General features: G+C 47.3%; 1 protein-coding gene and 1 long non-coding RNA gene across 2 annotated transcripts in view; both read left to right on the top strand.

The window, feature by feature from the left end:
• Positions 1-14391, top strand: part of LOC140410193 (immunoglobulin lambda-1 light chain-like) — a 112925-nt gene that overhangs the window by 20282 nt on the left and 78252 nt on the right. Inside the window, exon 3 of the mRNA XM_072498166.1 lies at positions 12710-12731. Coding sequence (XP_072354267.1) covers positions 12710-12731 — 22 coding nt within the window. The remainder of the gene's footprint in view (positions 1-12709; positions 12732-14391) is intronic.
• Positions 9811-10868, top strand: LOC140410194 (uncharacterized). The gene is made up of 2 exons (XR_011940554.1): positions 9811-10225; positions 10316-10868. It is a non-coding gene; the product is annotated as an uncharacterized lncRNA (long non-coding RNA).

Here is a 14391-nt window from a genome sequence, read left to right on the forward strand (position 1 = left end):
TCCAGATGCAGTGCAGCAACTCGCCAAACCGCTAACTTAAGTACTTGGAACATCAATGGACAAATGCATAGGAACACAATAGCTGAACATTTCTCTCCAGGCCACACACCATCTTGAATTTGAACCATATCTCCGTCCCTTCACTGCCTGTGACTCAAATTCTTGGAGCTGAGTTCCGAAGGTCACGCATCTGGGTTGTAGCAGTTCAATAACGCAGCTCGCCAATCTTTTTTGAATAGCGCTGTACATAATGTTCAACAGTATTCCGCGCAAGTCTCAGAGTCTAGACAACCGAAGAAGACCAGTATATTTTACCGTCTCTGCAAACTATTTACGTGAATTAATAATTTAGCTCCACACAAAAATCCGCCCAGCCTTTTTTAATCATAATCTTTCGAACAATAATCTTTATTATTGTCACAAATAGGCTTAAATGAATAAAGCAATGAAGTTACTATGAAAAACCCCTAGTCACCACATTCGTGCCTGTTCGGGTACACTGAGGGAGAATTCAGAATGTCCCATTACCTAACACCACATCTTTCGGGACGTGTGGAAGGAAACCGGAGCGTCCGGAGGAAACCCACGCAGACACAAGGAGAACGTGCAGACTCCAAACAGACAGTGTCCCAAGCCAGTAATCGAATCTGGGACCCTGGTACTGTGAGGCAACAGCGCTAACCATCGCATCCTTGCAATATATAATTTTCCATTTCTCCCTTGGGTCCGCAACGGTCTTAGATTGATATAGATCCTTCCTATGCTCATCAATTAATTGATTTTTAACATTGGGATTTACAGTTATGTCTGAATATATGTGACAGTGAAACAGGCATGGATTATCTTAAATAACCAACTGATTCACTACCGTTCATTTAAATCCAATAATCATTCTGTGTTTAAGTCGGAGTAGTATTTCACACTGACAGAAAAAAAACACGTTAAAAAGATTGGGCGGGATTTTACGGTCCCACAGCCGTGCGTTTCTCGGCGGCATGCTGGTCACTGGCGGCGGGATTCTCTATTCGCGCGGCTGGTCAATGGGCAGCTCTGGCCGCTCCGATTCACTCTTCCTGCCGGCAATACATTCCCTGCAGTGGCTTTACGGCGGCATGGAGACGCTTAAGTAGGAAATCCCATTGACAAGCGGCGGGAATAAAATCCCGCCGATAGGGAAAGGCGCAGCGTAGAGAAGCTCGGTGCTGGTGGACTGGAGACTATCGCTCTGGGTTTCCCATTGAAACGATCCCACGCCGCCAGGAAATCCGCGTGCGGCGTCCCCCAGCAGCGACCCTTCAACTTCGTTTTGGGGAACTTCCTCATCTGATGTCTACCTTAAATCACAATCCAGCCTTCGATTACAAAAGGAGAGAGATCATTTTGGAGTTGTATAGAAGTGTGGCGAGGTCATATCTGGTGTACTGTGTGCAATTCTGGTCGCCACATTATGGGAAATATGTCGTTTCAATGGGGGAGGTGCCAGGAGCTTCATGCGTGACATTACCTGACATGGAACATTGAACTTATGAAGGGAGGTTGAGAGGCTGGCTGGTTTTCCTTCCGGCAGAGGAGATTGATGGGCGCTCTGATCTAGCTGTACACGATTTTGAGGGTCATGGGTAGGGTGGATCGGGAACAGCTGTTCCTCTTCGATGAAGGGTCAGTCGCGAATGGCCATAAGTTCAAGGTGAGGGGGCATGGGATTTCGGAGGGAGAACACCTTTTTACCTATAGGTCTGAAATGCACTGTGGGAAGAGGGGGGGGGGGGGGCTGGAAGAGGCGGATTGCCTGATATCCTTTTAAAAAGTACCTAGTTAGAGTATAAAATAATACTGATAATCAAAGTAATTTACTTTTCCTTCACTTTATTCATTCATTCTGTTCCTTTTCAGAATGGGGAGCAGGAGAGTTGGCTGTATTGTCAGTGGACCAGTAATCCAGACACCCGGGCAAATGATCTGGGGGCCTGGGTTCTCATCCCTCTAATAGTGATATGTGAATGGAATTAAAACCTGGAAGATCCTAACATTTATTCTCGTTCCCCGCTCTGGCCTCGATGTCACACTGGATCCAGAGCAATGTTGACTCTGAAATGCCCTCGCAACCCGCTGACTTGAAATGAAATCAAAGTGAAAATCGCTTATTGTCGCAAGTAGGCTTCAAATAAAGTTATTGCGAAAAGCCCCTCGTCGCCATATTACGGCGCCTGTTCGGGGAGGCTGGTGCGGGAATTGAACCGTGCTGCTGGCCTGCCTTGGTCTGCTTCAAAAGCCAGCGATTTAGCCCTGTGCTAAGCCAGCCCCATACACTTCAAGAAGAGGTGAGAGATAAATGTCATATAAGTCAGCAACGATCACATCATATAAGTGAATTTTAAAAATGTACAATTTACTGTCTTACCTCTCTATGCCTGAAATGAGCTCGCACAGGCTATCCGTGAGAAACCCAATCAGGAAGCACTAATTCGAATACCAGTACACCGAAGTTGCAATTCTACGGGCAGTATTGAGGCAAGCGTCGGCAGTTTGAATCTCCGAATGCAGGGGGAGCGGTGCCCAGGCTTACTGGCCAGCGGCAGAGTGGGCAGGAGCTCAGCGCGCTGACAGAGGAGCTGGGCGTGCATTGCTGTGCCAGCTGCTTTCAAAGTGACTCCCAACTGTCAAACAGTTTAAGAAAACCCCCAGTATGGCTGTTCCAGATCAAATCTGTCATTGCCTTACAAAGATGTCATTTTTTTCCAAGATGGACAACATCATTTCACGTAGAGATACATTTCCCTATTCTGGGACGTCAATATACAAGCACTAGAATGATGCCGGAACCGAGATCATGGCTGGAAAGAGGTTTCCACAGAGAAGGAACGTTTGTCCAGAAACGGCAAACAGATACCTAATGGTTGACCTGGGGGAGGTCTGACATGGTTGGATTGTGCATAGCCTTAGAAAGGAATCGTGAACAGAAATATCAAGTAATTAAATAATAAATTCACCAAATCCAACAATAACGAAAGAAGTAAGCCACTCTAATCCATGCACAGACTCTGTTCCCTTTCACAACAGGGACAGCAGAGGGCGTGGTAGGACCATGATGTCCCGCAGATGACGCTTGAACCAAAAACACAGCAACAGAAGGCTATTGGCCCCCTCAATGCACATGCACATAAATAAGGCTACGTTTATTTATTCTGTAGCGCCTAGTACACAGAATAAGAGGTAGAAACAATCAGCACCGCCCCCCCTCCCGGTTCTCCGGTTAGACAGAAACACAATCATGCCGGGCCTTCGGCGGCGCAGTGGGTTAGCACTGCGGCCTCACGGCGCTGAGGTCCCAGGTTCGATCCCGGTCACTGTCCGTGTGGAGTTTGCACATTCTCCCCGTGTTTGCGTAGTTTCGTCCCCACAACCCAAGAATGGGCAAGCTAGGTGGATTGGCCGCGCTGAATTGCCCCTTAATTGGAAAAAATGAATTGACACTCAAAATTGAAAACAAAAATGTCTGGCCTTCGGGTTTCTTGCGCAGGAAAACTAGGAGGCCATATAGCCACCGCTCGAACCATTTCCTGCCAGGTAGTTAGATCATTGGTGATTTCCACCTCACCATTTTTCACGCATTTGCATAAATATCTGAATCACATTCGATTAACAGAAATCTGTTACTTCATTCTGGATGTCAAAACTACAGTCACGATGCCCTCATTCCTTTCTCAAACAAATGCATCTGCGTCGTCGATGCCATTTAGGGAACAAAATTAGTTTATGTTTCTTCACATCACTTTCATTTGACTCCAGGGGGGCAGGGCAATGAGTTCCTCCCGGGGATATGGAAGGAGGCTCATTGAGTTGCTTGCGCCAGATGAATAATAAAGTGATAAGGTTAATTCACCTCTCCCTGTCTATTACTCAATAACTGGCCGAAACAGGCGAGAATTATGTGCTGTGAAGCTCCACCTCTGTGGTTCTATGATTGGAGGAGGTAATTTATCCTCGTCAATGCTGGTGCACAAAACCAGGATGTCATTCAGACTCCCAGTAACCACAGGTGTGAGCCCTCTCTCCATCCTGTTCCATAGAAAAAGGTTGTGGAACGCTTGACTGCTTCGAGGCTCCAGTAGGCCAATGGGGCAGGCCGTTCCGTGGCCTTTCGATGACCATTTACTCGTCACTGAGATCACGTCATACTTGAAATTAAACTCTCCCCTCCCCCGCCTTGTTTCGTTGATCCTGAACACTGTTAACATAAATGTTGAAACATCTAATTATTGAAATCATTCTTGTAGGTGTTGCGGAGAGAGAGAGAGTCTGAGATAAATCCAGAGAGAGAACGAGAGGCTGCTCCGATTGCCGGTCTCGCTCTTTCGGCTTGGCTCTGTCCCTCTATAACACTCTTTCTGAACTTGTATTTCTTGTGAGCGCTGATCTGGTTTCATTCATATTTTCAGCTGCAAGGGACTTACTAATTTGTTTGTCTCTATCATGTATTCTGAGGATGCCAGCAATAGGAATAGACCATGACTCCATGTTCCCTATTCACCGAAAATCAATATTTGATATTTCCTCATAATGAAACTCTTATTTCTTGGGTACCTCTGGTTAAGTGCAGCTAATCGTTCCGGTCAATTCAAAGCAATTGGGATGAGATCGATCATTGCGGAACATCAGCATTGGTCACGGTGCCAACCCGGCAAGACGACTCATTCCAGAAAATCCCTGCGACAGAAAACGCGAGCGGGCTTGATTCTCAGCGGATCAGGCGTGAAAGGTGTGTAGATGGAGCAGCGGGGCGGCCAAAATGGGAGGCGTGGTGTGTATATCAGTGAGAGAAGAAAGGGCGGGCCTCTGGGTCAGGCAATAAGGGCAAGGCTGCCGTTCGGAGTTGACGTGCACAGTTTCGTCACCTCTTGCAGGCGGGCGGCCTCGCACCTCCTGCCTGTGTGCGACCAATTGAGAGTGCAATCTCTCCTCAGACACCCTCCGCCTGCATCATGTCGGCTTGGCGCTGTCTTTCCAGTTACATCTTCTTCCTATTGGCGGGTGAGTAAAGCGAGAAGCCACCGCCACGTGCAGCAGTTAGAGATTTGGGCTGGAACACATAATGAATCCCGACGATCAAGCGGCTAGTAAAGATAGGTAGGGTGGAATCTTCAAATAACGTATATAGAGAGAGGGAAACCGAGAGAGAGAGGGGGGGGGGGGGTGCGACGGAAGGATGGAGAGGTGTGTAAAGGAAAGGAACATGCTTGTTAAATAAATTATCTTGCGCTGTCCCGTGAGCAAGCGAACACTTTAATTGGTTTGGATAGTTGAGTGTTGTAACATTGCAGACGTGAGGAACTTCAATACTTACATTGGGGGCATTCCAAACCAAGGGGGCCCGCAGGGAACGCCAGATACCTGCAGGTTTGATCTATTTTTCTGCACTGGACGTATCGGCAAGAAACACATTGTCCTGGGCTGGAGGACACACCAGTTGAATATGCAGTGGCGGGGACAAAGCAGCTTCAGAAAACGCATTTGTAAAAATGCAGACCATGCTGCTCCGTTAAAAGTAAATGTCGAGTTCAATATCTCCGAGGCAACTGTATGTGTGGCTTTAGAGAGCGCGAAAATGTACTTATTGAAAAATTCAAATGGTGTAAATGGGGGAAGCGCTTGAGCAAACATAGGGCATCAGGATATTGTGCCTCGAACTCTGTGCCCACTTATTAGATTTTGGACACCTTGTGTTCTTGTCCCATTCATTCCCTGTTCAGTCCCATTAATGCCCCTGTACAATGATCCAATGTTTATTTCAAATTCAGTTTTGCAATCGGATTGCCTAGCTGGCCAGGTTAATACTCATAATTCTTGTTCTGTTTCGAGGGCTTGGCGAGTCTCAAAAGATCGTACAGTCCATAAGATCAATAACGGTGAAAAATGGAGAGTCTGTAACGATTCCATGCGCCCAACGCGGGACTGATACTTACATGTACTGGTACCGTCAGTCGCTGGACCGAGGGCTCCGGCACATTTTGTACGCAGTACAAGGAGCTGAGCCAACTAGATCGGAAGGAATCACGGAGCGGTTCAAGGCGCAGAAGACTCCAGAAGGTATCTTCAATCTGGCGATCGAGGAGCTCCAGCCGAGCGACGCAGCTGTGTATTTCTGCGCCTCCAGTGATGCACAGACATGCACTCGGGCAGAACCGTGCTACAAAAACCTGCGCTGCCTTGGAGACGCAAACTCACAGCTTTTACTTACAGTGTACTTAGTGCATTAGCAGACAGATACTGAGGCATATATGTTCACTTACGTGGCTAGATTGACAGACAAATTCAAAAATAGGGAGTAGGAACATACGCAGATATGGAGCAGGCTCTCTCGGTCCTTCCGTTAATATCCCGCTTACTTTTCCTTTCTCTCGCGTCCCTCATTTTATATCTGTGCCCTCTCGTTACCGATCCGACTTGAGGGAACATCGTTTCTTCCCAATTATTCGATCGAAGCCAGTTATGATGACAAACATCCACCCATGAGTCTTCTGCCCATAACACAGGCGCTTCCGTAGTTTCCTGGCGATTTTTAGCACTGAGGTGTTTTTCGGGGCCGTTCAACCTGTTGCGATTTGTTCTTTCTTTCCACGTTCAGGAGCTGAGCCGGGAGTCAGGCTCCACCTCGTTCTCAGCAGGAGCGGTTCCCGGTTTTCTAAACCACAAGCTAGCCAATAAGCGGACGTCCCTCGTCATTCCGGGTGCCATCCATGCAAATATTTTTGATGACATTAGCAGCACTGAGGTGGCTAAACCAACGTTTTCAGGGCAGGGGCACCTCACTGTCCCATTGTGCAAAGTCGAGATGCAGCTCCAGATAATTCCTATGCCCCTGGGACCTGACATATTTTCTGAAGCTGTTTGCAACCCGTTTTCCCGCTTCTCTTGGCTTTGTTTTGGTGCGTTTCTTCTGAGAAACCAGAAGTTCATACCGTCGAATAGTTTGAGCATTCAATTGTCCTTCTGTACAGAGGTGCACTTATAGTAGAGCTGATTGGTATATCACTGCTAGAGAATCCTGCAATATTGGCGTCGCCGCATATTTTCAAAGCCCACAGAGCCCGCAATGAGATTTTTACTCTATTAAGTGAATAAATGTTGCACTAAAGATATCGGGTCAATGATCTTCAACCTGGAACTACCAGTTTATCTTTAAAACCCAGCAGTTAATTTCTTCACTTTAGCAGAGCAAAACTACCAGCTTTACCCGTTTTGAACGATTTGAGATTTGCAGCTCAGCTGTTGTCGATAAGCCAGTCTCTGGATTTACCAGCTACCCGTTTAGTTATATTAAATACATGACTTCTCCAGCAACTGTTCAAGGTCGATTAACTGTGAGGCGAGTCTCACAAGCTCTGACATTAGTTCAATCGGGCCAACGCTACAGCAAGCTTGGCTCACATCGCCTAAAACATCCTCGAAGAATGGGAAGCATTGTTTTATTTATTATTTGTTCATGGGACGTAGGCTGTGCCAGGGCTGGAGGAAAATAAGAGTCAGACACGTTGCTGTGGATCTGGAGTCAAAAGTAGGCCAGACCAGGTAAGGATGACAGATTTCCTTCCCTAAAGGGCTTTAGTGAATCGGTGGGTTTTGACGACAGTCGACAGTTTGAAATGAAATGGAATGAAAATCGCTTATTGTCACAAGTAGGCTTCAAATGAAGTTACTGTGAAAAGCCCCTAGTCGCCACATTCCGGCGCCTGTTCGGGGAGGCTGGTACGGGAATGGAACCGTGCTGCTGGCCTGCTTTCAAAGACAGCTATTTAGCCCTATGCTAAATTAGCCCCTGTTTTAATCGTTTCTTGTCTTAAAATGTTTTGTTATTTTGCTAAAAGATAATCGGCAGTCCTATGATTTTGTTCATCCGTGTCTCTAAATAAAAATAAGAACTCACGATCTATCGAGCGAGGGTTCCGCTCCCGCATCCGACTCAGAGTCGCAGCAACAGCTGGGATGGTAAAAGTGTACTAAAACCAACTTCCGGCCCTGACGCAGATAGTTGTTCATGCTGCACAACCCCTTTCATTCCCAGCCCTCTGCAACAACATTATATAGTCGATTGCCGTCAACCATGCATCTCAGTTTCCTCGCATTTGCTCTTGTATTTCTATCTCCAAGTAAGAAAACTTTGACTAATTCTAAGTCTTGTACATTTCTCGCTTTCAACGGGAAAAAAAGTGACGAATCTGTTTGATGCCATGATCGGATATCTTTATTCGCGCAAGAAAACAATATCGAACAGCGATATGCCAATTGGTGTATATTCTTGCGAAAAGGCTTTTAACATTATTCAAGCTATTAGAAAATCATTGATAACACATATTCTCAATTTAGCTTTATGTTCCAGAAAGCGACGGTTTTGGAAAAAACTGAACGTTTTTCATTGTTCCCCTCTTCCTTTGCTGATAATTCCAGACATATCGGACTAATTGTGTGCTTGACCTGAGCATTGTAACCACTTCATGCAGGTGAAACACTGTCTCGTGTCGGTTATTTTCCCAGGCACCAACTGGAAATATACTCCAACTTCTCAGATGTATCCGATTATTAAACATATCGCCTGTTTTTTCAGAGTGTTCCCCTGGGGATGTCATACATCAGTGGCCGGCTTGGGTCGCTGCGGAACTGGATCAAGAAGCCGGGTTAAATTGTTATCAGAATGGGACCGTTCGTAATGTCGTGTTCTGGTACCGCCAGATTTCTGGACAAGGATTCACGCTCATCGGGTACAGGTACAGAGGCAGCGACGCTCAATACGAAGAGAGCTTCAAAACGGGATTTGAAACCACCCGAACGATGAACGATAAGCTGTGCACTCTCAGTATCCACAGAATTAACCCAGCCGCCTCGGCGGTGTATTACTGCGCAGTCAGTGAGGGTGCACACAGCTGCAGACTCAGCAGAAGCCGCGACAGAAACTGGAGAAGAGAAAAGATTAGGTTCTCTCAGAACCCTCGCAGCTTTGCGCAGTTTTGCTCGTTTAGGTTTCGAAACAGGTGCACGAAGAAGCAACAATCTGTCTATTTGTAGCGATAGAGATAGAGGGGGTGGTGGGGGTGGATGGAAAAGAAAGCGAAAAAGAAATAAGGACATGTTAAAGAGAGGGTCATTTAATTGCAGTAGTCTGAGTAGATCTGATGACTTAGTGTTCTGCGTTAAATGTATTTGTTTTCCTTTAATCACAGAACATCGACTGAAATGTTTATGAGGTTTTGCTGTTAGATTTCTGTTGGTGACTATTTTAAGTACAGCCTCAATCACTGATATTGAACGGGATGATTGAGGATATCGCCGCAACATAGACCAGTTGAAGCACACACCGCGGACTTATTTCAAGTTAAATTGGATAGGACTAAGCAGCCGATCCGAATCGGAGGCATAATATAAGGAGGCTTCCATAGGTTAAGAAAGAGCGATGAATTAAGGCTTAGTGGTCAACTTTAAGCACAGTATATATTAAGGGCAACCGAGTGACAGAATATATTTTATTTTATTTATTACACGCGGTACAATGAAGCGGAAGACAGCATTTTACGCAGGGAAGGACAATTGAAATCATCCATATCGCAAAGTACAACTAGAAGAGTCGTCAGCGCCACCCCATCCAACTGGGACGTTGCAGTTGCATTGCATAGCCAGGAGGTGGCGATGTGTGTCCGCCTACGCCTTCCTCGCTCGAAACTTTGTTATCGAGTGTTTAAATAAAACGTGGTGATTCAGCGAGATGCAAAGACTTTCTTTCGGAACTGTGCTGCGGACTGGGGCGGGAAGGAGAGGAGTTCTAACGGAATGGTGCCATCGAATAACTGGCTCAGCCGCAAGAGGGTGTTTCACAGAACTTTGGGAGAGTTGGCGCTGAGCGCATGATCTGAGCAAGTGGCAATCAGAAGGAAAAACGTGGGCGCGGTTCAGAAGGAGGTGGCTGCAGGCTTCATTTCAACAGCTCAATCGTGAATGAACCTATCGCCCAGCCTCCACACCCCTTTCTCATCGAAAAAGACGAGATCAGGCACACGAGCCAATGAAGAAAGAGCGATCCAGCCTGCCGGAATACGGAAACATATATATTGCTGCAAGCGCCGTACATTTCAGATATTCCTCAATAGAACTGCTCAAGTGAATTCACACATTGAACGCAACCACCTTTCTCCAGAGATGGCTGTGTCCCAGCTCTTTGTTTTGCTAATACTGACAGGTGAGGTGGAGCTGAAATTATACCTATTTCGATAATATTCCTGGATTTGCAACTATTTTTCCACATTTTATCTTTCTCCGTATTTTACAGGAGTGCAGGCGGTGGTAATCTTACAGACGCCCGCATCCATATCCACTTTCCCCAGGACTCAACTTAGGATCGAGTGCCTCAACAAACAAGCAACAGCTGGCTCCTATTTCCACTGGTACAGGTGGCGTCCCGATCGAGAGCCTCAAAACATGTTCTACTCTAACTATGCTGACGTGGTGACACCCACATTTCAGGTGGACGGTTTCACGGCCAGGAGACCCAACAGCACACACTTTTACCTGGAGTCCCCCAGTTTGCTGGCGAATCAAACCGCCGTCTATTACTGTGCCTGGAGTGAGCACAGCGACTCCAAGAGTTCGGGGCGTTCAACAAAAAGCTGTAAGGGCTCAGCTTATATCTATAGGAGATAAATGATCTCTCTGTATCTTCGGGTCTTTGTTTGTCTGTTTACCTATGTGTCTGTTTACATGTTTGACTAGGTGAGTATCCAACTCTGTGTTATTGATCTAACTGTCTGCACGAATCGATTTTTCCGACCGGTTTCAATGCAATTCCCTCCTGTTCTATCAATTAAAATGTGTTTCTGCGTCAATTTCGCACCACGAGCTATGTGATATCATTTCACATATTATATCAGTTCTTTTGTTGTTTCAGCTATATTAATTCAACTTAATTTCTGTCGGGAAAGACAACATCAATGCATTCTTAATTCTTGAAAATACTGCAGCGATATACTGATAAACTCCTCGGCAACGTATTACCCGCCTTCTCGCAGCACAGTGCAGTTTGGGGTTAAAAGGGTTCATGCTACAGTTCCAAAAGGGGACGGAGTTACTCGACAAGGAGTTAGACTAAACTCCGGGCTGTACAATAGCGGGGCCATAATAGTCCCTTGTGAGTCGCTATTAAGTCAGAGTCGTAATCTGCGCGTAGCAGCAATGAGAGAAAATGCCAAGTAATCTTCAAAAATATCAGTGTTGTGAAATATTGAAGAATAAGGTCAACACTGATGTGAGAATGATCAGCAACTCAAGGCATAACTGGATTGGACAGATGTCTATGATCCCACGGTGGAGAAGTGAGGGAAGCACTGATCTTTTGCACTGTTGGCCCTGAGGAAAAAATTAAACATTCTGTCAGCCATCTCTGATATAATCAGAGTTTTTTCTGGCACAAATGAAAAGACGACTAACCTCAAATCCCCGTGTTTAATACTGAGCTCTGACCTACAGTTACTAACCAAAGATTTGGTGGTCCAGACACAGTGGTGTCGTGGGATCTTGCTCTGCTCAAATTTGTTGCCGTGTTCCCGAGCATAAATGCGGGGCTGCGTCGCACAAAAGTACACCACAGGTTAGAAAACACAATCAACCGCCCTGTGCTCAAAGGAGGCGCTAAAGCAAGTTCCGCACTTTGTTGCTGAACGAACGTCCGCTCTGACCTGGAAATTTGCATTGTCTTCATCATCAATCTCTTGGCTGAGAGAAACAGTCTGTCGGGGATAACCGGCCACCTTGTATCTCAGATTATTTTCCTTTGCTCTCCTACATCTTGCCCGAAGTAAGGTAGTGTTGACTAATTCTAGCGTGTTGTGCTTCTCTCCATTTTCCTGGAAATAGCTGGAGTAAATTACATTGTGTTGTCCGGTCATGCTACGAGCAGGGAACTGTATACGTATTAAACTATATCTAATAACGATATTGTATTGTATTTTCGGAAGCGCCCTTGGTCTGAGCGGCTCGCTGGCCCATTGCAGAGGAGAGTTTAGAGGCACGCCATTGCAGTAGATTAGGGGGAAGTTATTTCAATCCAGGCGCATAAGGAGAGGATGAAACATTAGGGGACAGCGAGGCTGGTGTAGGACATTACAAGCGTAGATCGGAGGTACTAGGTCACGCCAGAGGAGAGGGAGAGGTTCCAGGCGTTTGGTTAGTGTCGATGGGAAAGTCAGGAGGTCGGTTGCGGAGGGACAGAGGGGCACTCTAATAGTAAGGGGAAATGCGAAAATGATGCTGCCCCATGACCTGAGGAAGCAGGTGGTGGCAAGGCACATTGGGGGGGGGGGGGGGCGAGAGGGGTAAGGTGTTGGCGGATTCGGAGGGATGATGGGGCATTTGAGACCTTCGAGAGGGCTGCAAGAGTCGGAGCCCGCGGTCGGGGAGGAGGGGATGCGGCAGTTCCTGGAAGGGTTGGAGTTCTGTCAGGTGGAGGGGAAGAGGTTGCAGGGGCTTGGGGCCGTAATTGCGTTAAGGTAGCAGATTGACCACGAGGGTGCGATGCAGGTGAGGAACACCCCGGGTTCCCAATAGAGTTTTATTAGATGTTTGGTGTTGAGCGCGGGGGGCATTGTTCGTGAGGACGTACAATGAGGTGAGGCATTTGGGGGAGCTCTCCCCAACATTGTCACAGGCTTCTATCTCCCTCATCTTAAAGCAAGAGAAGGACTCGGAGCAGTGTAGGCCGTACCACCAGATATCAATACTGATGCTAATTATTGGCTAAGGTGCTAGCATCGCGAATTGAGGAATGTGAGCCGTGGTGATCGGGGAGATCCAGGTGACATTTGTGAAGGGAAGGCAGTTGTTGGCGAAAGTGTGCAGGCTACTTAATGTAATTATGATGGCCTCGGGGGCGGGGAGGAGTTAGAAGAAGTGGTGACAATGGACACAGAGAAGTCCTTTGACCTGGTGGAGTGGGCCTATTTGTTGGCGGTGCTGGTACAGTTCAGGTTTGTGCAGGGGTTCATGGACCTGGTTCCGTGCTCTAGGGGGCGCTGGCGTTCGTGTTTAGACAAACTGGATGAGTTTGGGGTACTTTCGGTTACATTGTGCGACAAGGCAGGTGTGCCCACCCTCCACGTTGCGTTATGCCTTGCTGATAGAGCTGCTGAAAATTGTGCTTTGGGCGTTGAGGGATTGGAGAGGGATAGTGTTGGGGGCGGAAAGGTGCAAACCAGAGAGTTTTACTATATGCCGATGATGTGTTATTATATATTTCGGACCCGGTGGGCAGCATTGGAGGGATGATGGAGATTAGAGGGAATTTGGCTGGTTTTGACGGTACAAATTGAACATGCGAAGACCAAGGTGTTACCAATCAGTGCGAGAGGGCAAGCTGGGAGGTTATGCCTGTGGCCGTTCAGGGCGGTGGGGCGAGTTTTAGGTATCTAGGAATCCAAGTGGAACGGAGCTGGGCCCAGCCACACAAACTGAACTTTGGTTCAATTTAGAAACGATTGTTCGGGGGAATGAAGGCGGATTTTAAGAGGTGGGATGTGTTGCAGCAGGTACTGGCATGCAGAGGTTGGGAATGACGGTGTTGAACGGGGTTCTTGTTCATATTCCAAAACCTCCCACTCTTTGTTCCGAAGTCATTTTTCGAAAAGGGTAACAGGCTCATTTCTGTGGTTATGTGTGTGTGTGTGGGGGAGGTGCGGGGGGGGGGGGGGGGGGGGAGGACATCATGGGTGAGGCACGTGTTTCTGGAGAGGGGGCGAGTTTGAAGGGCATTGCCGGTTCTGATAAATTGTTATCGGTCGGACAGTGCAATGGTGAGGAATTAGGCGGTAGTGGTGAGATCGGTTTGGGGGCGAATGGATGCGAATTCGTGTAGGGGGGCGGTTTTGACGGCAGGACTGTTGTCACCTCTTCCATTCTCGCGTTCCATGTATATAGGCAGTTTCATAGAATTTACAGTGCAGAAGGAGGCAATTCAGCCCATCGAGTCTGTACCGGCTCTTGGAAAGAGCACCCTACCCAAGTTCAACACCTCCACCCTATCCCCATAACCCAGTAACCCCACCCAACACTAAGGGCAATTTTGGACACTAAGAGCAATTTATCATGGCCAATCCACCTAACCTGCACATCTTTGGACTGTGGGAGGAAACCGGAGTACCCGGAGGAAACGGGGAGGATGTGTAGAGTCCGCACAGACAGTGACCCAAGCCTGGAATCGAACCTGGGACCCTGGAGCTGTGAAGCAATTGTGCTATCCACAATGCTACCGTGCTGCGCAGGCAATATCTTTGGCTGGAGAGCATGCGGTTGTCGGCGTTCATATGTGACAATAGCTGGGTTCAACCGGCCGAGCTGGATGCAAGGCTCTGGGGGTAG

This window comes from Scyliorhinus torazame, chromosome 4 (assembly GCF_047496885.1).
Source record: "Scyliorhinus torazame isolate Kashiwa2021f chromosome 4, sScyTor2.1, whole genome shotgun sequence".
In the NCBI taxonomy this organism is placed as follows: Eukaryota; Metazoa; Chordata; class Chondrichthyes; order Carcharhiniformes; family Scyliorhinidae; genus Scyliorhinus; species Scyliorhinus torazame.